This window comes from Engystomops pustulosus, chromosome 7 (genome assembly GCF_040894005.1).
Source record: "Engystomops pustulosus chromosome 7, aEngPut4.maternal, whole genome shotgun sequence".
In the NCBI taxonomy this organism is placed as follows: domain Eukaryota; kingdom Metazoa; phylum Chordata; class Amphibia; order Anura; family Leptodactylidae; genus Engystomops; species Engystomops pustulosus.
This window is the reverse complement of record NC_092417.1, coordinates 168,353,489-168,378,557: the sequence shown is the minus strand read 5'-3', so window position 1 is coordinate 168,378,557 and position 25,069 is coordinate 168,353,489. Positions and strand designations below refer to the sequence as shown.

General features: G+C 47.8%; 1 protein-coding gene across 14 annotated transcripts in view; it reads right to left on the bottom strand.

Annotated features, from left to right (window-relative positions):
- The window catches only part of MICAL2 (microtubule associated monooxygenase, calponin and LIM domain containing 2), a 238,432-nt gene that overhangs the window by 125,955 nt on the left and 87,408 nt on the right, over positions 1–25,069 (bottom strand). For 12 of the 14 annotated variants that reach the window (XM_072118862.1, XM_072118866.1, XM_072118868.1 and 9 more), the window contains exons 3-14: positions 23,348–23,555; positions 22,864–23,013; positions 21,612–21,713; positions 19,876–20,031; positions 18,439–18,539; positions 18,092–18,349; positions 17,883–17,998; positions 14,445–14,571; positions 11,089–11,179; positions 10,715–10,862; positions 9,514–9,713; positions 9,179–9,291 (exon numbers count right to left, since the gene is read on the bottom strand). In XM_072118862.1, coding sequence (XP_071974963.1) covers positions 9,179–9,291; positions 9,514–9,713; positions 10,715–10,862; positions 11,089–11,179; positions 14,445–14,571; positions 17,883–17,998; positions 18,092–18,349; positions 18,439–18,539; positions 19,876–20,031; positions 21,612–21,713; positions 22,864–23,013; positions 23,348–23,555 — 1,770 coding nt within the window. The remainder of the gene's footprint in view (positions 1–9,178; positions 9,292–9,513; positions 9,714–10,714; positions 10,863–11,088; positions 11,180–14,444; positions 14,572–17,882; positions 17,999–18,091; positions 18,350–18,438; positions 18,540–19,875; positions 20,032–21,611; positions 21,714–22,863; positions 23,014–23,347; positions 23,556–25,069) is intronic. The other 2 variants (XM_072118871.1, XM_072118863.1) reach the window with 1 other exon arrangement.

Here is a 25,069-nt window from a genome sequence, read left to right as displayed (position 1 = left end):
ACATACATGACATTACTTATCCTGTACTGATCCTGAGTTACACAGCGACTGCACCAGCAGAATAGTGAGAGCAGCTCTGGAGTATAATACAGGATGTAACTCAGGATCAGTACAGGATTAGTAATGTCATGTATGTACACAGTGACTGCACCAGCAGCAGAATAGTGAGTGCAGCTCTGGAGTATAATACATGATGTAGCTCAGGATCAGTACAGGATAAGTAATGTGATGTATGTACACAGTGACTGCACCAGCAGCAGAATAGTGAGTGCAGCTCTGCAGTATAATACAGGATGTAACTCAGGATCAGTACAGGGTAAGTAATGTCATGTATGTACACAGTGACTGCACCAGCAGCAGCAGAATAGTGAGTGCAGCTCTGGAGTATAATACAGGATGTAACTCAGGATCAGTATATGATAAGTAATGTCATGTATGTACACAGTGACTGCACCAGCAGCAGAATAGTGAGTGCAGCTCTGGAGTATAATACAGGATGCAACTCCGGATCAGTACAGGATAAGTAACGTCATGTATGTACACAGTGACTGCACCAGCAGCAGAATAGTGAGTGCAGCTCTGGAGTATAATACAGGATGTAACTCAGGATCAGTACAGGATAAGTAATGTCATGTATGTACACAGTGACTGCACCAGCGGCAGAATAGTGAGTGCAGCTCTGGAGGCGGTTACCTCGTTAGAGGAGGGTGTGGCTGTGTGTGAAGCTGCTCTGTGCTTGTGCTCCTGAGCTCCTGGAGGATCCATCTACCTACCCAGGGCCTGCTCTCTCCTCTCCCAGGGAGGGAGTTAGGTTCCTGGGGATGAGCGAGGGAGCCGACTCCCAGGCTCCTGCTTCCCGGGCCAGGCCGGCGGGGGGCAGGAGAGGACAGCAACCGGCCAGCGCTATGGAGGACTCAGGGGTGAGACGTTCCACCAGGAGTCGTAGTAATACTGCTCCTACTCCCCCTGAGTCCAATGTGAAGCAACACCGTAAGAAGCCAGACGTCCATGATGGAGCGGGTGAGAGCGGTCCTTCCGGGGCTGGAGCCATGAAGCGGAGTGCTCACAGAGGTAAGGCTGACCATGCGGGGGGAGGCTGGGCGGTGCAGGGACCCCGGGAGTCTTTGTCTACCTATGCCTCCCGGGTCCAGAGCCACCTCTGTGAGTACGAAGAGGCGACCAAGACCATCAGGAGGCTCCGGGAGGAGCTGCGATGTGCCCGCGCCAGGGCGAACACGGCGCCTAAGAAGCGCAAGACGGAGATATGTTGTGAAATTAACAAACTTAAAGCGGATATTGATAAACTGCTGAAAAGAAAAAACTTTATTTGCAACAACAGCGGACCATTTAAAGAAAAACTTTTAAATGATGACCGATTTGCTCAGATGGCTGATAACAGAGAGCAAAGGCTGATGGGGTTGCAGCCTGCGAGCCAGGTGGAGGAGGAGGATGATGATGATGATAACGAGCAGCAGTTCCCACCTGGCGGCCTGCAGGAAGATCAGCAGGCCTCGTGCAGTGGGCCCCCTGCAGGACAGCCAGCAGTAACACCTCGCTCGGGGGAGGACAGTGACACCGGCAGCCAGGGAGGGGCGCTCATGGCGGAGATCCGGCTGCTCGAGTCCCCAGTGCGCATGCAGAACTTTTCGTTTGGTGATGAACTCCCAGAGGAAGCCGCTGGGGGGAGCAGCCGGAGGAAGAGTAAGAAGACCAGGCCAAAGCAGCAAGAAGAGGTACGTTTCATCTTTACCCCCCTCCCTGTACACCCCCCCGGGCAAAGCGCAGGGTCAGCTCACTGTGCAAGCCCTGCTACCCAAACCCCCCCGAGTTCTGCAGTGGACCCGGTGCAAAGGTGCAGGGAGATTACAGGTGTGACATCTGATGTGGCGATGGGCTCCGTCTCTGTTTGTGGTAACAGTGGGGGAGCAGGGGAGGCATCGGCCACAAGGCCGGACAGTCAGGGCGGCTTGGATGTGGCGATACCATCAAAATCCAGTGCTGTGGTGCGTCCCCCGGTGGGAGGGGGGGATAGCCCGGCACTGGTGGCAGCTTCCGGTGCCTCGGTGCCTCTTCGTGCCTCGGTGCCTCTTCATGCTGTCGCTGCTGATCACTTGGTTATGGGGCGGCGTCAGTGTGGAGGGGTCGCTGAGGCTGAGAGCTCCGGACCTCCCAGACAGAAGGTACTCTTTTGTGTCGGTGTTGGGGATAATGACAATTCTGTGCAGACCGGAGATCAGCGGCGCCTCACACCGGCTAAAGAGCAGCGGCGATTGTTACCAAGTCCCAGGAAAAGCAAAATAACATCTGCTACCGATGATGCGGAGGGCACAAGTGCGACAAGAGTTGGGCTCCCCTTTGGGCGATGCTCTGCGAGGGGACCCCCGTCCCTTGTGCCCGAAGATGCGGAGGTGGTCATGTCCCCTGATGTTGTTGCTGGTCCAGCCAGTGTGAATGGTGTCAATAATGTTGTGGTGGCTAGTGAGAATGGTGTCAGTAATGTTGTGGTGGATAATGTGAGTGGAGTGAGTGATGCAGAACCGTTACCAGTTATGGGAGTGAGTGATGGAGGGACTGGTGGTGCGGGTGGCATGGAGGTGGGTAGTGTTAATGTGGTGGGTGCAGGGGTTGGTCCGGTTGCTCCCCCAGTGGCGGCCCCTATTAAGAGCTATGCCAGTGTCGCTGCTGGGGGAAGTAGGGGTCCATCATCCTCGTCTCTGGGCTCTGGGGACGGCTTTTTGCAACGGCGCCTCCTGCAGGCCTTACAGAAGGGTGAAAGGACGATCAATGTAGCGGGGCAGGAGGTTGATTTGTCGTTTTGGATAGAGAGGCACGGCCTGTCTGCCTTCCGAGAGCAAAGAGGCAGGGAGACACCATGGTCGCTCCCGACAACCGGGCCGGGTGCTAACCGTAGGAATGTGGTCCGTCTTCGGTGGCGTGGCAGTGATGTGTGTCCCCCTCGGGCACGGGTAGTTGAGCTGCTGCTGAAGATGGACTTCAAGGCGGCTGACATCTTTGCCTTGATCCATCCCTATGGTACATCTGAGTTTGATATCAGCTTTGTTCGGCCGGAGGGGCTTGAGCTCTTCTGGTCCAACTATGAGCTGAGATACAACGAGCCCGAGTGGCGGGACTTTGCTGTGCAAGCAGTGTCCCGCCAGAGCGAGGTCAAGAAAGTGACCGTTCTTACCCGTAACGAATCACTATCTTGCTTTGACATCATGACCTGGATGAATCGTTATGGAGAGGTACTGGGAGTACCAGAGAAAAATAGAGATGAGTTTGGTATCTGGTCAGGGGCCTGGACCTTCATGGTGAAGTTGAGGCGTTCAGGTAACTCAGTCGCCCACATCCCTTCATCAGCCTTCCTGGGGAGGGATCGGATCCTGATCTTCTACCGGGGGCAGCCTAAGCTGTGTCACAGGTGCGGTGACCCCACACATTTCAGCGCAAACTGCACCGTGCAGAAGTGTGCGTTGTGTGGGGGTGTCGGCCATCTCGCTGCATCCTGTACAGGGCAGATTAGGTGTAACCTGTGTGGTGATCTCGGTCACCCGTATAGTCGTTGTCCTCTTTCCTTCGCTAATGCGGGCTCAGCCTCAGCGGATGAAAGCCATGAGGCTGAATCTGCTGGGGAGGGGACTAGCAGAGGCGGAGGAATGGAGGGGCCAGGGAAGAAAGACAGGAAAAAGACGCCTGCCCAGCTAAGGCGTCTAGAGAAGCGTCAACAGGAGAGAGAGCGGGGGGAGTCTCGGGCTGCTGGGACAACCTCTGGCGCTATCCTGGAGACCACACCTGTCGCTGAGGCCCCAGGGGATGATGTACTGGATGAGGAGGTCAGGAGGATCGAGAGAGAGGAAGGTGCCACGTCCTCAGACTCCTCCCATTATGAGAGTATGGACGAGGATAATAGGGCGTGGCTAGAGGAAAAGCGTAAGCGTGGCGCCAAAAAGAAGAAAAAGGGTAAAAAGAAGGGAGGTGTAAGATCTTCTCCCTCCCTGACTAAGGTACCCAAGGAAGGTGCAACCAACCCCCCGCTGGTCAAACTTTCAAATCGTTTCCTGGCCCTGGACGGAGCCTCTCCTGCCGATGGAGGGGCTGAGGGTGAAGGGCCAGAGGTGGCGGAGCCTGCAGGAGGTGCCGAGTCTCCCCCTGGGGAGTCAGGGTCCTCAGAAGGGGAGACTGGCCCAGAGTCTGGAGACGAGGATGAGGGGGCAGGTCCTGGATCTGCCCCTGAAGCATCAGAGGTGAGGGAGATGGACACCACAATATGTCTAAAAAGGGGGTGTTCATTTCCCGAGGGTGGTGGTAAGATGGGTAAAAAGAAAGCCGTCTAACTCAATCACTCATGATGGCGGCACCCACTCCGTTGACGCTGGCGTCCATTAATGTCGCCAGCATTAAGTCTGATGCGGCTAGATTTGCGGCCTTTGATTTTCTCGGCCACGTTGAAGCCGACATTTTATTTTTGCAGGAGACCAGGCTGCCAGATTTGGCGACCGTGTTTAAAGCTAAGAGGGAATGGAGACACGGGCCTTCCTATTGGTCTCTTGCGGCCGAGCCGTATAGCGGAGTGGCGGTCCTTTTTACCGCACCGGTAGAATGCCGACGAGTTATTGAGTTAGAAATGGGGAGGTGCCTGATCCTGGATGTCCTCATGAAGGGACAAGAACTTCGCCTAATTAACATCTATGGTCCCCAGTCCAAGTGGGACAGGAAGTGTCTCTTTATGAGGATCAAGCCCTATCTTTTTACAAGTCGGCAGGTGGTCTTTGGAGGGGACTTCAATGCTGTCACGAGGTCCCAGGATAGGGGAGGTTCCAGAGACAAGCTGACTTATGATAGCGTCGCTCTTAATAGCATAGCTAGTGAGGCTCGTCTGGTGGATGTCCACATCCGGCACACCCCAGGCCACGCGGGGTTCACCTATTATAGGGGTAGCTGCAGGTCTAGAATAGACAGGTTTTATTTAAAGGAGGAAGCCATTTCTTCAGCAGTGTCCGTTGTTGAGGTGGAGTTCTCCGACCACTGTCTAATTTTGTTTTCTCTGAATGTTACAGAGACCCCCCGGATGGGAAGAGGCTACTGGAAGCTCAATTCGTCTCTCCTGGAAGAAGCGGAGATCAGACAATCCTTTGAGGACTTTCTTCAGAGCCAGGTACCATTGCTGGGCCTTTGTAGCAGTAAGTCAGAGTGGTGGGAGATGCTCAAGAAAAGGGTGGCGAGATTCTTCCGCCAGCTCTCGAGCCTCAGGAGCCTGGACAGGTACCGCCTGTATCAGGGCCTGAGGAGGAAACTCGAGCATCTCGTCTCGACTGGAGGTAGTCGTGAGGACATCTCCAGAGTGAAATCCTTGCTGAAGAGGTGTCAGTACGATAGACACGCATCTTTGGTTTTTGAGAGGGATTACGGGAAATACCGCTCGCCCGACCCTTACAGAAACTGCAAGATGTCAGTGAATGGTAAAGTTGTCACAGGACTGGTTGACAGTACGGGATCCCTGAAAAGGTCCAGATCAGGGATTCTGGAGGTCGTCAGATCCTTCTACTCACACCTCTTGGGCAGGAAGGATCTAGATCGGGATGTGATGTCGGATTTCCTGGCTGAAGCTGTCCCTGAGCCAGGAGTAGACCCCTCTCTTGATGTTTTGACAGAGATGATCAGGGAAGAGGAAGTCAGCCGGGCGATTGAAGGGCTCGCCCTCAAGAAATCGCCGGGTCCGGATGGCTTAACATCTGAGTTTTATAAGACCTTTAAGGACGCCTTGGTTCCCCTCTTGACTGAGGTATTCAATGAGTGTCTTTCCTCGGGCGCTCTGCCGAAGTCAATGAGGAGGTCTGCCCTGATAATCCTGTCAAAGGGTAAGGACCGATCTCGTGTTGAGAACTGGCGTCCCATAGCGCTTCTCAATACGGACAGAAAGGTTTTGGCAAAGGTGCTGTTTAATCGGCTGGTGCAGTTTGCACCCCGGCTCCTTTCGGGGACCCAGCACTGCTCTGTTCCAGGCCGCAGTACATTTAGTGCTGTGCTTTGTGTCCGGGAGGCAGTGGAGCAGGGCAGGGCTGGTAACTGGAAGGGGTACTTGCTGTCCTTGGATCAGGCAAAAGCGTTTGATCGGGTTAACCACGAGTACCTCTGGTCTGTCCTTCTGAGGTATGGCCTGCCGGGGGAGTTTGTCAATTGGCTTAAGGTTTTGTACGCAGGGGCAGAGAGTTTCCCGCTTGTGAACGGTTGGATTGGCCGCTCTTTTGAGGTCGGGTCTGGTGTTCGCCAGGGTTGTCCTCTGAGCCCACTACTGTACGTGTTCGCGATTGACCCATTCCTTAGGAGGGTTGATCGTGGGCCGTTGGTGGGAGTCGGGATGGACCGGGATGGACCGGGCAGCACCGGAAGCCACTCTAAGGGTGGTAGCGTATGCCGATGATGTCACCGTTTTCGTGTCCTCGGGAGGGGAGGCGCAATGGGTGATGTCAGAGGTTGACCGCTACTCAGAGGCTTCTGGGTCCAAGATCAACCGGGATAAGTGTGAGAGTCTCTGGCTGGGAGAGGGGGATCCGGGCTTTGATCTCCCGGACACTCTTCCAGGGCCCCAGGACTCTGCCAAAGTTCTCGGCATCGAATTCGGCCAGGGGGATTACCCCATGCAAAACTGGGATGGCAGGCTTAAGATCGCCGCCCAGAAGGTGGACCAGTGGAAGGGTTGGTCTTTGACCCTCAGGGAAAGGGTGAACTTGATTAAAACTTACCTGCTCCCATTGCTGATATATCTGGGCAGTGTGTGCATGTTGCCAGAGCCCCTCTGGACTCGGGTCTACAGTCTGTTCTTCCAGCTGTTATGGGGGAATAGGCTGAACCTAATCAAGAGGGAGGTTACTTACCGCACGAGGAGACAAGGAGGGTTGTGTATGGTCAACCCTGTGGTGTTCCTAGTGAATACCTTTCTCAAGATCAATGTAGCAAACCTCTGGAAAGAGAGGGCTCCTCCGTGGGTATACTCCTGCAGGGGATGGTTTCGGCCTTTCTTCCAGGAATGGGAGACAGGAGGGCAAGTGAAGGATCTCCGTACACCGCATGGGCATCTTCCGGCTTACGCTACCCCGGTTCTGAAGGTGATTCGCCGTTGGGGTCTGGGAATGTGGGAGATCAGGACCATGTCGAGGAAACTCCTTGACAAGAGGGTTCTGTTGACCCATTTCCAGAAGCCTCTGGCCCTCAGGGATTGCCCAAGTCGGGATCTGGGGGGGGGTTTGAGTTTATTGAATTCCATCAGGATCCCCTTGAAGTTTTGGGACGTGACTTGGCGCTGCTTCCATGGAAAGCTGTGTGTGAGGGACAATCTGAAGTGTAGGAGCTCTGAGGAAAGGGGTTGTCCCCGGGAGGAGTGCGGTGGCCTGCTGGAGAGCATGGACCACTTCCTGCTTCAGTGCCCCTTTAACACAGAGGTGTACAACCGGGTGGGCGCTTCCATCCATTGGCCCGGGTTGGCCGGTCTCTCCTATGCGGAGTGGGCCTATGGAGCATTCAGAGGCCTGGGTGGCCGGGACCGCTGCACGTTATTCCTAGTCAGTCTAGTGGTCAGGTACCACACGTGGAACGCACGGTGTTTAGTATCGACGCAGCGTAAAATCCTCCCGGTGGATGAGGTGGTTAGGAACATTCTGGGTGACCTGGTGAAGGTGCGCTCTCTGGAGTATGAGAGGCTGGGCACGGGGAGGGCCTCTCTCCTATGGAGGGGGTTCTCCTTTAGTGTCCCTTAGTCTGTCATCTCCGCTCCTGGTGTTGGGCTGATGCTGCACTGTAGATTTTTGTTTTGTATCTGGGCATGTAGTGATGTGGGGCTTGCAGGCGCCGAACCTGGGCTTTATGTGGTTTGTATTGATGTTGTTTAGACTTTATTTGTATTCTGTTTTCTTTGTTATGTTGTAAATACTGTATATATTGTATATAGTGGGGTTTGGGACATAGTGTTAGGTTGGGAGGGGGGTGATGGTGGTGGGACTTATGAACTGACCTTGGACACTGGTCTGGACTACTTAACGCAAACTTTGGACGTTAGACCAGTGTCTGGGGGGAAGGGGAGGGTGCGGGCGAGGGGTCTAGTTTAGTGTAGTGTTATGTGTATTATGTATTATGTGTTTGTTATTATATATTTATAAAAAAAAAAAAAAAAAAAAAAAATCGGTGTGGGATGTGATTTGTGAGGGGTGGTTTGTTATTAGAGGGTGTGGGGTGTGAGTGGGGCGGTTTGTTATTAGAGGGTGTGGGGTGGGTTTATGTATATTTATAGTCATTTATGTTTATTTGTGGGTGTGGCTTGTCTTATTGTTTATTGGTTTGGTTGAGGATGTGACAATCGGTTGGGTGGGGGTTGTAGTATTTGGTGTTTATTCATTTTGGTGTATTTTAAATTATTGTTTTTGCTAGGAGTGAATGTGGCTGGACCAGCAGGTAAGATATTGTATATATTTTGTATATATTATGTATTATGTTTGGTTTGTATTGTTATGTTTTTTTATTTTTATATAAAATAAAAGATCTACAGGATGTAACTCAGGATCAGTACAGGATAAGTAATGTCATGTATGTACACAGTGACTGCACCAGCAGCAGAATAGTGAGTGCAGCTCTGGAGTATAATACAGGATGTAACTCCGGATCAGTACAGAATAAGTAATGCCATGTATGTACACAGTGACTGCACCACCAGCAGAATAGTGAGTGCAGCCCTGGTGTATAATACAGGATGTAACTCAGGATCAGTACAGGATAAGTAATATCATGTATGTACACAGTGACTGCACCAGCAGCAGAATAGTGAGTGCAGCTCTGGAGTATAATACAGGATGTAACTCAGGATCAGTACAGGATAAGTAATGTCATGTATGTACACAGTGACTGCACCAGCAGCAGAATAGTGAGTGGAGCTCTGGGGTATAATACAGGATGTAACTCAGGATCAGTACAGGATAAGTAATGTCATGTATGTACACAGTGACTGCTCCAGCAGCAGAATAGTGAGTGCAGCTCTGGAGTATAATCCAGGATGTAACTCTGGATCAGTAAAACATAGTTAATACAATGTATCAGTATAGTTATACCCAGAAAATATTTTCTGAGCCTGGATTATGTATAATATTCTGCTATAACCTTGTATCTGGAATAGTACGGTGTCACTTCTCACCTTTGGCACTCTCTTTCTGGGTAACGTTAGGTTGAGGTAATTATTACTGAGCAGATTGGATCCTTTGGAGGAATATACTTCTCCATTCTTTTCATTGTCCTTCGGTGAGGAGTCTACAAAGAGAAGAGGATGTGAATAAAGTTGTGATACAAAGACTGCCCCCTACAGGAGAGTTGGAAAAGAATCAGTTTACATACATAAAACATGGCTGGTAAAGAAGCAGTGATACCAGTCATCTGGTAGAGGTGTAGAAGTCCTCTATACTTGACCCAGGATGACCTGACCCCAACACATCATCTCAATGAATAAAGATCCGGCTACAAAGAGTCACTCACCAACTGGCCTCAGAGGGGCGCCCCTAAATAATTCATAGAACTTGGAGAGGTACAGGACCATGCTGAGCTTATCTGGTTCCTCCGTGGACACCATCTCCTTCCCCGTGGTGATGGGCGAGATTCCAAACTCTTTCTCCGCGATATCAAACGCCAGCTGGTTGTTCCTGACAGCGTCGTCCTCGTTCAAAGAGTAAAAGTCACTGAGGAACAAAGGATTCGATATCACAGGAAGAACAGAATCGGGATCAAAGATGCCGCTGCTTATGTAACGTGTCATGGGATGAGGAAAGATGGAGAGCAAGCCAGGCAAAAGACAATGAAATAACGTATTCCTATTCTCTAGTAGTGCAGGCCACCGGGGGGCGCAATTCCACCCTCGTCATACACTCTCAGGGGCAGGAAAATTCTTCTGAGACCTCCCAACCAATCACAAACATGGGTTAGGCATTACACCATTTTTCGGCATCTTTTTGGTTAGACTTTCAACTTATTGTAAATCAATAACCAGGAGCCTGCTATGTTCTGCTATGCCAAGTCCAGTGGCTCTTCCCCGTGCCTCCTTCTTACCATTCAACACATCATGTGACCAGGGTGATGTCATCTAAGGTCCTTTTCCCACTAGAATTTACAATATCTACCCCATGTATGTATCTGATCACATGAAATCACAGCAGCTTCCATGGACTTCTACTCCTCCCCATCCTCCACGGAGGCTGCTGTGATTTCATGTGATCACATATATACATGGTGTAGATTTCACAAATGTTAGTGGGTAAAGGACTTTGAAATTACCCTGGTCATATGACATGCAGTGCTAAATGGAGAAGAGGCATGTGGCGTGGGGTGGAGCCGCTGGACCTAGCCCAGCAGGACACACCCCCTCCGACTCGACTGCTAGGTCTGATTTATGCCAGGTAAGATAATAAAGTTGATTTTATGGGGATGTGAGGAAAACTATTTTTAGCTAAAAGAAGGGTGGCATTTAGTTTATAGGACTCTATGGGAACATGTCCCTAGCGGTATTTGTAAAAAAATTTAGTGACAGGTTCCCTTTAAGAACAAAGGGATGGGATTTTGCCATCATCTATGCAAGCTCTTAGATCCTGGATAGATCACAACCAGGTAGATATCTTCCCTATTGCCTGGCTCCATGAGATTATGGGAAGTGACAGATTAGAGAGATTACCAGTCACTGACTCACATAAGATCTGGCCGGAAATGGTGAATGATGGCACATAGTGCGAGGCCGCTCTTCCAGGAGCTGGTCAGGTTGGTGACGCTCACGTTCCTGTAGCCCTCCGTCTGCTTCTGACACCAGGTTAGCAGCTTGTTGGGTCTGATATCAGATTCTAAGAAGAATAAGAATAATCTTAGTAATGGACGTGATATACTTTGTATTTAGAGGGGCATTCCATGCAATTGTATCTTCTAATGTATTGGACAGATGCTGGGATCCTCATCGACCCCCAGAATCATGAAGTTGTCACTCTTCACAAATATGTATCCTGACCATTGAAGCTTTTACTGCCCCAAATGAAGGGAGAACCAGCCCTTTAATCCGTTCCCTGTACGTACCATGTCTGGTTATCCCGACGGATCTTCTGATGGAACTGGCTCTCTCCAGAGAACATCCCTGTAGCTCCCCAGTGATGTATAAGTGTCTAACCTACACCAAAGAACAGATGTATTAATAAACTATATTGATTCATGGAGTTTTGTGTCATCAATTTTCCCTTTAAATGAGAATCCCATTTTAACAAATTTTTATCCGAATATTGAAAAACATGGCTGCTTTCTTCCAAAAACAGCGTCACACCTGACCATGGGTAGTGCCTGGTATTGCAATTCGGCTCCATTCATCTCTATACAGCTGAGCTGCAATACCTGCATCCACCATGGTCAGGTGTGGTGCTGTCTTTGGAAGAAAGCTGCCATCTTTTTCAATCGCCGGACAACCCCTTTAAGAAATCTTAACAGCAATACTGCAGTCCAGGACTCTAGCCTGACTTTATATTTATCTTGGAAACAAATTTGATAATGGGGCAGATTTACTTACCCGGTCCATTCGCGATCCAGCGGCGCGTTCTCTGCGGTGGATTCGGGTCCGGCCGGGATTCATTAAGGTAGTTCCTCCGACGTCCACCAGGTGGCGCTGCTGCGCTGAAGAGCATTGGAACGCACTCAAGTACACCGGCCTATTCCTGGTGAAGGTAAGTGCAAGCTCCGCAACACTTTCTGTTTTTGAAATGCGGCGGTTTTTCCGAATCCGTCGGGTTTCCGTTCGGCCCCGCCCCCCCCATTTCCGTCGCGTGCATGCCAGCGTCGATGCGCCAAAATCCGATCGCGTGCGCCAAAAACCCGGGGCAATACAGGGAAAATCGGCGCAAATCGGAAATATTCGGGTAACACGTCGGGAATCGTGCCCTCAGTAAATGACCCCCGATGTGTTTTCTTTGATGATACTTTCATATTAAGATAAAATTGTAATCACTTTCAGATACAACACGTAAAAAATGTTTCCATTTTTATCATACTGCTGCGAGAACTTTGATCCATCAGGGCATATTTTAGCCACTATTCTCACACGCAGAGCAAGCAGAGATCTTGAAAAAATAGAGAAATTTTGATTGAGAATTTTAGAAATGTTCTTCATATTTTTATGACATAGGACCCAGTAATGTGAATTAAAGGCAAAGTCATTCCCACGGATCAGTGTTGTTTTATAACCTGCTTCACATCCACCGAGCCTTGTCCAAACACAGCGGAGGTAGGACAAATATGTCAGCAGCGGGCGACCAGCTGGGGCTCTGTTACTTTGTATCAGTCTCACACTGAGCGGATTTATATGTACATCGGCCGCTCCTGCCCGGAGGAATATCCGTCACAGGATGTCTCCTTCAGTATATTCTGTGCAGTGCGGTCATGTTACAAAGTAACGGCACCACAGATCTACAGTGGAGGGACAAGATCCTCAGGACAAGAACTGATATATGTAATCCCAACATTAATAATAAATAATAATTCTTTATTTATATAGTACACACAGATTACGCAGCGCTGCACAGAGCTTGTCAGATCAGTCCCTGTCCCCAATGGGGCTCATAATCTAATCAACCTACCAGTATGTTTTTGGTGTGTGGGAGGAAACCAGAGGACCCGGAGGAAACCCACACAAACACGGAGAGAACATACAAACTCTTTGCAGATGTTGACTCTAGGACTTGAACCCAGGTCCCCCAGTGCTGCAAGGCTTTAATGCTAACCACTGAGCCACCATGCCGCCCTCATTCTGCAACCAAGGATACAAACTGATACATTGGAACGGTTCAGGAATAGGACAGCTATTGCCATAACTCTACCACACCACTAATCCATTGTAATTCAGTCATTAAGCCACTAATCCATTGTAATTCAGTCATTTAGTAATGATGATTCTGAGATAAGATCCTCACACTGCTGTGCTCTTAGCTCCCTGCATCGAAATGCTCCACAGTTTCACCCCGCTACTCTAAGTGATGGCTTTAATATTCATCCAGAAGGCCATTACTCAGAGTAGGTGTGTAGGACTCTGGAGCAGCTCCATGCACAGAACTTAGAGAACAGCAGTGTGAGGACATGTTCCTAGTTCTAAGATCCTGGGAAATAAATCACATTTTATCTGCCACCATACTATTTGCTCTAGTATGAGGCTGCACTACTGAGGGGACAATATTCCCTGTCCATATTCCCTTCTCCTATCCTTGTAACCTTATGAGGGTACAACCAACCACATGGCCGTGTGGATATTATTTGGATACTTATACACATGTGGATTTGTAAACCTGTCAGTAGTGCAGCCTCAGGAGAGGCTAGAAATACAATAACAAAAAAGGGTTTCAGATTTGTGATCCACACAGATGGGACTTTATCAGGGGTGTAACTAGGATAGACAGGGGCCCATAGCAGACTTCTGAATGGGGCCCCTCTTCCCGTTTTAATTTTACATATTACACTCACATATGTACACACACATTTATATACCTATGTACATAAACATACAGTTCATACACACACATTTATACACTCTTACACATGTACACATCACATATACACACATACACATAACATATACATCATATATACACACATACACATCACATATACACACATACACATCACATATACACACATACACATCACATATACACACATACACATCACATATACACACATACACATCACATATACACACATACACGTCGCATATACACGTCGCATATACAAACATACACGTCGCATATACACACATACACGTCGCATATACACACATACACGTCGCATATACACACATACATGTCGCATATACACACATACACGTCGCATATACACACATACACGTCGCATATACATCGCATATACACATCGCATATACACACATACACATCGCATATACACACATATACACACATACACATCACATATACACACATACACATCACACATACACATCACACATACACATCACATATACACACGTACACATCACATATACACACATACACATCACACATACACATCACATATACACACGTACACATCACATATACACACGTACACATCACATATACACACGTACACATCACATATACACACGTGCACATCACATATACACACGTGCACATCACATATACACACATACACATCACACATACACATCACACATACACATCACATATACACACATACAGTGCCATATACAAACGTACAGCATATATATAATGGTGCATATCCTTTATTCTTTATTGTCAGGTTGGATGACAGGGCCCCCTTGACACTGTGGGCCCCTATCACTGTAGTTACGCCCCTGGATTTTATGTATCCCTGTGTCTTGTGTCTATTGAGAAGACATTTTGTAACCTTTATGTTGCTTTTAATGAGTTACAGCTACAAACCTGATGAGTGCGGACGCAGCTGGAGTTGAGGTTAGGATATCGGGTCCCGGGGTCGATGGTGTACTGATCAAAGTTCTTGCTGATGTTTTCGGGTGTAGTCTGAGGTAGTAGACGGTAGATACTCTCCCTGATAGAGAAGAACATACTATAGGTATACTATTGGACAAGTCAGACTGTGGTCAGGACAATGGAGACTGAGGCTGTGAATGAGAGGGTAAGTATGTAGCCCCTCGAAGACTGCATGAGGTCATCGCCTTCTGCCTATCCTCAGGGTATAATCTTCTCTGCTTCTCCTACAATCCACATTCTGCTTTGATTCTTGACATCTAATTTTTTTTAAGACTCCCCGACCACAGACAAGTGAGTCAGGAACGAAGCGAGAGCGGACGCCATTAGGTCATACATTACATCAGCTACAGGCGGCGTCTTAAAGGGATACCTTCCGTATAATAATATAGATCTGAACTATATTTAAGATAAATTAGGGTAAATCTGATCCTATTAAACCGCGTCCACTTCTCATGTCACTAGGAGGGGTCCGCCATCCATGACCCTCATCAACTAGCAAGAACTGAGGGCTACAAAGAGAGTCTATCACTCTGGAGGACCAAGTACATCTGTGTGTAATGATTTCACTCTTAACAATGTAATGCCTCATTTATCCTCTGGGGGTGCTGCATGGAAACTGAACACTTCCTTCAAAACTGATTGCTGGGGATCTGACCAATGTGACACAATGGGGGTCATTTACTAAGGGCCCGATTCGTGTTTTCCCGACGTGTTACCTGAATATTTCCCGATTTCCCCTGTATTGCCCCGGGATTTTGGCGTACGCGATCGGATTGTGGCGCATCGGCGCCGGCATGTGCGCGACGGAAATCGGGGGGCGTGGCTGAACGAAAACCCGACGGATTCGGAAAAACCGCCGCATTTAAAAAAAAAATGTGTGGCGGAGCTTGCACTTACCTTCACTAGGAATAGGCCGGTGAATTTGAGTGTGTTCCGATGCTCTTCAGTGCAGCAGCGCCACCTGGTGGACATCGGAGGAACTGCCTTAATGAATCCCTGCTGGACCCGAATCCACCGCAGAGAACGCGCCGCTGGATCGCGAATGGACCGGGTAAGTAAATCTGCCCCTTTGTGATCAGCTACTAGCAAAGATTATTGTCATTAACCCATTAAATGTCCAGCACCCTCAGGTCTAGTTATTGAATGTCCTTTTTAGAATTCCCTCCTTTATGTGAAATCTCATCCATTTACCTATAAAAAAAATCATGTGATAATGACCTGAGTCATTTTTTTGTGATGAGCACCACTACATCCGCCCCTATCTTCTTTTCTATAGCATCTAGAAACATGTTGCTTGTGTCATATTAAATGTAAGAATCTCATCTTTCATATGGCATCAAGTCTGTGGTCCTATAAGCTATAGCACCGGAGTTAAATCCAGTTTCTGCTTTTTCTAAACTTCAAAAAACAGGAACTGGACTTTTATCTGCTGTTCGTATTTCCTATTATGTTTTTAACTGCCTTTATCTCTAGTCCTTTAGCTTACAAAACGACTAGATGAGATTCTTATCTTTAATATGACACCAAAAGCATGTGTCTTGGTACTAGAGAACTAACAATTGACACTCCACTTGCTCACTCTAAATGTGACTCATCTCAAGCAAAATATGACTCTTCTCAGCTCATTTGCATATGATTTTGGAGAAGAGTTTTTATAGGTAAACGGGTAAAATTTCACATAAAAGAGGGAATTCTAGAATGGACATGTCATCCCCTACCTGAGGGGGCTTGTAGTTTAGTAGGGTAAAAACTAGTGACAGGCTCCCTTTAAAATGTTTTAAGAATGTAATCCTGTCTTTATGCTTAAAATCCAATTTAGGTCATTAATATCTGCCAGACTTTGGCTTGCCCTCACTATATTTGTCCTGTTTCCTTTAACAATAGCAATCCAACTGGTTCTGACAAGATTAGATTGCAAGCTCTACAGGACCAGGGACCAGTATCCACTAATAAACTATCTTTACATCTCGGAGAATAGGGAGGCAGCATTCCATGATCGTGAATTTACAGGAAGCAGTTCATTCTTAGATAAAGAGATCATCACTCTGAGAGCTGATAACAGAGACAATCGCAGATAAAGAACGTTAATGACTGAGAACTAGGAAGCTGTTTGGCTTCTGCTGTAGATGCAGATTTCGCACCACATCCTGTTATTTTAACAGCTGCTTAAAGGGGAACTCTATTGCCACTTGTTAAATTCTCAATCAAGAAACGGGTGATGCTTGTACAAGAAATTTCTTTATAAAGTATCCATTATATAGTCATATCCCATAATGCACAGATAATAATGTCACGGAGACATGAGGCAGCCTGTAACATCTATCTATCTAAAACATAGAATTTATTGCAACACTGTAGCAGCGGTTGCTAAGGGAGATACCCTACAATAACAATAAGAACCATAACAATGAGGCACATTTACTAAGGGCCCGAATCGCTTACTTTCGTCGGGTTTCCCAAAAATTACCGGTTTGCGGCGTTTTGCATCGGCGCCGGGTTTCCCGCAACAGAAATCGGGGGGCGCGGCAGTCGGAAAACACGACGGATTTGGAAAAACAGCGGTATTTTTTAAAAAAATGTGTCGCTTGACTTGCACTTACATGCACCAGGAAGAGGATGGTGAACTACGGCGGACCCCAGCGCAGCAGCGACACCTGCTGGATATCGGGCGCACGACCAAAGTGAATCCCGGCAAGCTCCGAATCAACGCCGGACAACGCGCCGCGGGAAAGCGAATGGACCGGGTAAGTAAATGAGCCCCAATGAGATACATTGGGGCACATTTACTAAGGGTCCTTTGGATGCATTTCCGTAGGGGCTCGCAAATTTTTCCGTTTTGGGCTGAATTGCCCCGGATTTTTGGCGCACACGATCGGATTTTGTCGCATCGGCGCCGGCTTGCATGCAACACAAATCGGGGGCCTTGGACCTCAGAGAACCCAAAGAACTGATTCGGACAAACCGCGGAATTTAAAAACCAAATTGTGTCACAAGATCAGCACTTACATGCACCGGGAAGAAGATGGTGAACTCCGGCGGACCTGAGCGGGGAAGCAACACATGCAGGAAATTGGGCGTACGATCTTAGTGAATCGCGGCAGACACGAATCCTCGTTGGACAACGCACGGCGGGGATCGCGACGGGACGGGTAAGTAAATGTGCCCCATTGTCTCAGTAATAATAGGATGTAGGGTAACAGTGAGTTTGACTTGTTGTGGAGAGATTTTAACACAGGTTGCCACATATCTATTACCTGGCATTGGATTGCATTGGATCAGCGCCACCTACTGGCCAAATTACAAAGAAGCTGAGATTAAAGAGGCATCTTCTGTCCAGTCTATTAACTATTCACTAATTTAATATCTCACCGTTCAGCCAAGATCTCGAGAGGCTGAGCCCCCTGGGACCAACCCTTCACCATCCAGGCTGTATCAAAGGCTGCCAGGAACCCGCGGGCACAGCCCGTCCCCATTGGCCAAAAAGGCTGCAAGAAACAGGTGGGAAATATATATGAGAAATATGAAGGGAAATATGTAGGAAAATATATAGAAATCTCAGCTGCCATCATTATACCAACCTCAAGTAAACTGTCGCCAACAAGTGCCACCAGAAGGTGATGCCCATAGCGTTCCCGGACCAGGGCGGCGTTGTCCGAGGCGTACATGGAGGTGAAGTCAAACATGGCCACATCCGGCTGCCCGTAATGATTGATGGCAAAGTCCAGAGACGGCAGCTGGTAATTGGTGGCAAAGTCGGCGGCTTCTCTTGCATAGGACTGCAGGCTCTCCTGGTCTACATTCTCAGCACAGAGCAGCATCTCAGCATCAGCGTAATCCTGGAGGGAAAGGACGTCACATTGCAGGTCAGTGGTGTAGATGGAGCTTACTGAGAGTTAAAGGGGATGTACCCAGCCCCTATACCTACATTCAGGATGACCCCTTTATCCAGGAGACTCTGTTTCTTTGCTGTCATTACAAAGTAATGTGTGCTGTCCTTGTAATATACAATGTTCTCCAGATCGATCCCTATAGACAATGAAGCAAAAGGTTGGTAGAATAGTGAGTGCAGCTCTGGAGTATAATACAGGATGTAACTCAGGATCAGTACAGGATAAGTAATGTCATGTATGTACACAGTGACTGCACCAGCAGAATAGTGAGTGCAGCTCTGGAGTATAATACAGGATGTAACTCAGGATCAGTACAGGATAAGTAATGTCATGTATGTACACAGTGACTGCACCAGCAGCAGAATAGTAAGTGTAGCTCTGGGGTATAATACAGGATGTAACTCAGGATCAGTACAGGATAAGTAATGTCATGTATGTACACAGTGACTGCACCAGCAGCTGAATAGTGAGTGCAGCTCTGGGGTATAATACAGGATGTAACTCAGGATCAGTACAGGATAAGTAATGTCATGTATGTACACAGTGACTGCACCAGCAGCAGAATAGTGAGTGCAGCTCTGCAGTATAATACAGGATGTAACTCAGGATCCGTATAGGATAAGTAATGTCATGTATGTACACAGTGACTGCACCAGCAGCACAATAGTGAGTGCAGCTCTGGAGTATAATACAGGATGTAACTCAGGATCAGTACAGGATAAGTAATGTCATGTATGTACACAGTGACTGCACCAGCAGCAGAATAGTGAGTGCAGCTCTGGAGTATAATACAGGATGTAACTCAGGATCAGTACAGGATAAGTAATGTCATGTATGTACACAGTGACTGCACCAGCAGCAGAATAGTGAGTGCAGCTCTGGAGTATAATACAGGATGTAACTCAGGATCAGTACAGGATAAGTAATGTCATGTATGTACACAGTGACTGCACCAGCACAATAGTGAGTGCAGCTCTGTGGTATAATACAGGATGTAACTCAGGACCAGTACAGGATAAGTAATGTCATGTATGTACACAGTGACTGCACCAGCAGCAGAATAGTGAGTGCAGCTCTGGGGTATAATACAGGATGTAACTCAGGATCAGTACAGGATAAGTAATGTCATGTATGTACACAGTGACTGCACCAGCAGCAGAATAGTGAGTGCAGCTCTGTAGTATACATTGCATGATATGTGTAGATCCCATAGCACATTAGTATGATACTAGCTGATGCTATGAGTGTATCCATGTCTCGGAGCACGTGACCTCCAGCACAATGGCAGCTAATAATAGATTGTTCTGTGTTATGCAGCGAGGATTTCGAGGGAAAGTTCTTTTGTGTGTGACAGGCGGTGACTATTCTATTACGTCTGTAGCTATAGTAGGACATCTCTCGGGGTGTCCGCTGCTCCGGGCACCTGTGACATGTGCTGCTGTTTACTACTCAGTATTAGAATGAGGACAAACCTGTTTCTTCCTTCAAGTCTTGAAAAAATTTCTGATTGAAGATAAAGGCGACTCCGCTGATCTCCTCCACTTTGGCCTCGGCGGTCGTGTTTCTGTTGATGAAGTTGGCAGTGATGGCGATGGCCAGTTTCCCTCGAAATTCCTTCCTCCGGAATCCTACAAAATAAAAAATGTCTGTCAGAAGGCAGATCAGTACTTTTCTTACTTCTCTCCTGAAATACTCTGTGCTGCAAGGAGTCTTTTTCCCATCATGACACATCCATCATCACGTACAGAAGATACGGAGTTCTCTCCTGAAATACTCTGTGCTCCTGGTGGGATCCTGCTTGTTCCATTATATTACTCCAGTTACAATGTGGGGCAGATTAACTTACCCAGTCCTGACGCGATCCTGCGGTGCGTTGTCCAACGAGGATTCGCGTCCAACGCGATTCACTAAGATCGTGCGTCCGAGTTCCTGCATGTGTCGCTGCTGCGCCGAGGTCCGCCGGAGTTCACCTTCTTCTTCCTGGTGCATGTTCTTGCGACACAAAACCTTTTTTAAATTCCGTGTTTTGTCCGAATCCGTTGGATTGTCCGACGGCCACGCACCCCGATTTCTGTTGTGTACAACCGGCGGTGATGCACCAAAATCCGATCCCGTGCGCCAAAATCCCGGAACAATTTGGTGCAAAACGGAAATATACGGGAAAACCGACGAAAGTGCGGCGTTCGGACCTTACTATACTATAATAAAGCCCAAAATTTAAGATTAACCCCTATCCACAGACATTGGGTATAATTGGGAGTCAAACTGCTGGGACCCCAATTAAACAAAAGAATAGGGATCAATAGGGAATAAGGATCACGACAAGTGGCACCACTTGGGTTGTCTCTGATACTGCAGCTCAGCTTTATTATAAATGGGGCTGAAGTGCAATACCACAAACAAACTATGGACAGGGGTGGCGCTGTTTCCAGAAGAAATCAGCCACTTTTTCCTAATCCCGGATTTCACCTTTAACATCTGATGCATGTTACGTACACTGATACATTGTAACGATTCGGACAATGGATGGATTTGTGTTGCTCACATGAGAATGGTCTGATCTGCATTGTAACAAAATCTCAGCTTTGAGAAGGATTATGGAAGTAGAGTCTACACTTCCAATTGGAAACAAGAGTATCACTATTCACTAACAGCAAGCAGAGGTTTGTAAAAGAAACCGAGAACCCTGGAAAGTTATAGGATTTTCTTTATATGGGACTGTGCAGCATGTGGATTTTTTATTATTAGATTATAAAACGTGTCCTGTGTGATCGCCCCAGTGCTGCCGCCATCTCCTCTACACCCAGGTAATAATACCGCCCTATAGAGTCTTGGCGTCATTATTAGTCATTCCAAACACGTCCCCTGTATCTTCCGCCAGCCGGGGGTCTATTACCTATAATGCAGTAGTAGGTTTAGGTACATTAGGTGCGGTACAGCTGTGACTCCGTCCCGTATAATTGGGATTTCTGGGGCGTAAGCTGAAAATTATAATATTACTGGGATAATTTTAGTGAAAACTGCAGAACTGGATACATTGTCTATTTTTATCACAATGGATACTTCTGCTTTGTAAATGAACGTCTAGTTCCCAAAATTATACATATACACGGACGCCACAAGATACAGTATCTACATGTAACGTCATTACGTATCTGCGGAATGCTGGAAATACAATGTATAATGTACCCTACACATAACATCTCACCTTCCAGGGTGTTCCTGCGCCCGTCCGCCCCGATAATGACATCAAACTCATATTCCGATAATGGATGATCCTGAGGAAGATATTCCGCCCTCCATCCGATTTCTGGGGAAATAGGAAAGAATAAAATATATGAATGTTCTGGGTATAAGGGTTGGGCCATGGCTGGTATAAGGTGGGCACAATAGATGGACTACAGATGTTCTATTATACATTTACTACTAACAATGTAGTCAAAGTTCCAGGGTCCCCTTGCATTTCAGAAATCAAAGGGTTAATGACATATCTAATCCCCACACATGTAATGGGGGAAATCTTTTAGGTTGTGTCCGCTTTAGTAAGCAGCTCCTAGTGCCGAATTTATGGGTGACATGTCCTCTTTAAGCCCTGTATACATGTATACACTTACACGGACCTGCAGACCACATGGGGGAAGTAGGCAGCCGGAAATAGGGATGTGAGCTTCCTAGTCCAATGTGCAGCATAATATATATATATATAATGGTGCACGTCCTCCATTCTTTGATGTGTCATGTCGGATGACGGGGCCCTCCTGACCTTGCGGGCCCCATAGCAGCTGCTATGGCTGCTGCCTCTGTAGTTACGCCCCTTATAAATAAGCTAAGTTTGGATTTGACCTGCATATACAGGGAGTGTCATTGTCACAAGGCTAAAGTCATATAACACCCCTATGGCTCTGGTTGCCATGTTTCCAAACTCCCTTGCCCATCTTATGCTTGTAGTTCTGCCCCTTATCCCACTATTCCGTATCTACATCCGCCATCGTGTATCTGAACTTGTATCCGATTGCTGGACAAGTTATCCCTGGTTTAATGCACGAGGTTCATACAGCAAACTAACTGGATGTTTACACCAGGATCCTGCGCTGTGTGCCAACGCCACATATTTACTACTAACCGGCTGTGATTTATTGTACCCGCTGTGCCCGCCGCGGCTCACTTTCACGCCTCAGGACCATCCAAAATTCCTTTTGTCATCACTTTGAAACGTAATATCCACTTCTCTAAAATGATCTCTTATCAGTGGCGTAAGTATAACATGGCACAATCACAGCACTAATCTGGGCACCCATCAGCGGGCGGCATGAGGTGGGTGCAGGGCACCCTGGCACTTGGTCTGAGATATAGGTGACATCCATGGGTGCTGGGGTAATACAGTCAGTGCCAGGCCCTGTGCCCATCAATGTTGGCATTGTGTGGCATGTTATAATCTATGTGCAGCGGCTTCTTCTCACTTTGTGTAGTGTCAGGATAGAAGATGCAATTACTTTGATTCTCTTGATCTTCCGGCGGTTCCAGGAGCTTGACGAATTCGACATTCACGTGGACCTCGATTCCGTGCAGGAGCGCGATCTTAAACAACATGAGCTGGAGCTGCCAAATACCTGCAGGACACACGAGGTAGAGATGTCATGAAAGAGGGGGTAACTTAAAGGGACAGTACACTATTTACTAACTGGGTGGGTAAAAGTATTTATTGTTCCCTGTTATCAGCCACTCCAGACAGTGACTGTTGTGACAGCTGAGTCTTAGGTGCAGTCTAGGCGCTAGGCTAATGATAGGCCCCTCATTACTACATTACTTTCATGTTCTGAGTTTGTTACAATGTATCTCTGCTAGTAAATGTATCAGTCTGCAGCCCATAGGATTGGATACCAAGGATTTATCTATTCACTGACAGCAAGCGGACATCTCATGCAGAAGGTTTACTCTACTTACTTATATGATCGATGGCTCCTGCGCAGAACTTTCCATAGAACTTCTTGGCTCCGAGGCACCTGAGGTCGTGAATGGTGTACGGCCAGAGGTGCAGCACATTGTTCCGGGAGAACGTGTCCCTCTTCTCCACCACCACCACTTTGGCTCCTAAACAGGCAAGTTCAATGGCCGTCCGTAGTCCACAGGGACCCCCGCCAATGATCAAGCACTGAGGAAAAAAGAAGAGGCGGGCCACGTGATATATCATCTATAAAATCAGGATTTACTGGACATATAAAAGTGAGTTTCATAAGTTTCACATTCTTCTTTATGGGGAGATTTGATTTTGAAGGCATCATACAAGAACATTAGCTATTACACACAACCCCTGACTCCCTGCATCACACAGGACCCCTGACTCCCTGCATCACACAGGACTACTAGCTCCCGGCATTGCAAAGGAGCCCTGGCTACCTGTATTACACAGGACCTCTGACTCCCTGCATCGCATAGAACCTCTGACTCCCTGCATCGCACAGAACCTCTGACTCCCTGCATCGCACAGAACCTCTGACTCCCTGTATTCTACAGGAACTTTGACTCCCTGCATCGTACAGGAACCCGGACTCCTTACATTACACAGGATTAGTATGTAATCTCTGTGGATCTGTGGTTGACTACAGCAAACCCTCATGCGATCAGAGACGACGGTCTCCCACCTGCCTGCACGGACCCCCAGGTAAAAACCTATGGCAAGTTTCCATCGGTTACGGCAGAGTTCAGACCGCTGCCGCCAAACATTCCAGACCTGTTATAACACGGCATCTTGTTTTGCTAATTAATCTCTGTACAATGCAGGGAGTGAGGTAAGGGGTCCGCCATAACATATCCCAGGGATTAGGTCATCGCCCATAATGAGGGGCCCGATAATAGATCTGAGGTCAGAAAGTTACCGAGCGGTGGTGACGAGAGGGTGCGGACCACTCACCCCCAGCAATTATCTCATTTCCTACAGTAAAGGTGAATGATGTCAGGAGCCGAGTGATAACCCTATGGTGGGAATCTTCTCTCGCTCCGGACCCCACCATCTGTAGACTGTTTACATTGGATCTGTTCTGCTCTTTGTATCCAGAGGTGATCACAGCTACAAGCGGAGGAGCAGGACTCTCCATCTATATAAGTGATAAAGATAAGTGATCAGTGCCAGCTCCTCACATGTCACCTCCTGGCACAGAGCAGAGACATGGCAGCGCCTAGGAGGTGGTGACAAGTGAGGGCACAATGGCTGGCACTATCCGCTGGCAATCTGGCACTGATCAGAAAGTCATGCTGGAACTTGTTATGGGGACACTGCAGCATTAGGGCATTATGAATGGCACAATGTAGAGGAGCCCACTGGTTCACAGGGCACACATTATAAGGCTGGCACTCTATGTTGGCACTATGGATGCCCAGATTCATGTAGGGCACCTTGGATACCACTGTTCAGGTGGACAGTATGACATGAGACAATGATAATATTAGTGCAACACACATTTTCCATAGGAGCACTTTGGCTTACTATATTCGGGTGGACTCTGGGTGTCCAGATTCATAGACACACATTGGCTGGCACTGTGCATGGGAGAACTGGTAGGGCATTTTAGGGGCACTCTTTGTATGGCTTATCTGGCTGCTGCTAGTCATGTAGATTTTGGATGGTACTATTTATATTCATGAACACTTGGGCACGATTCATAGGGA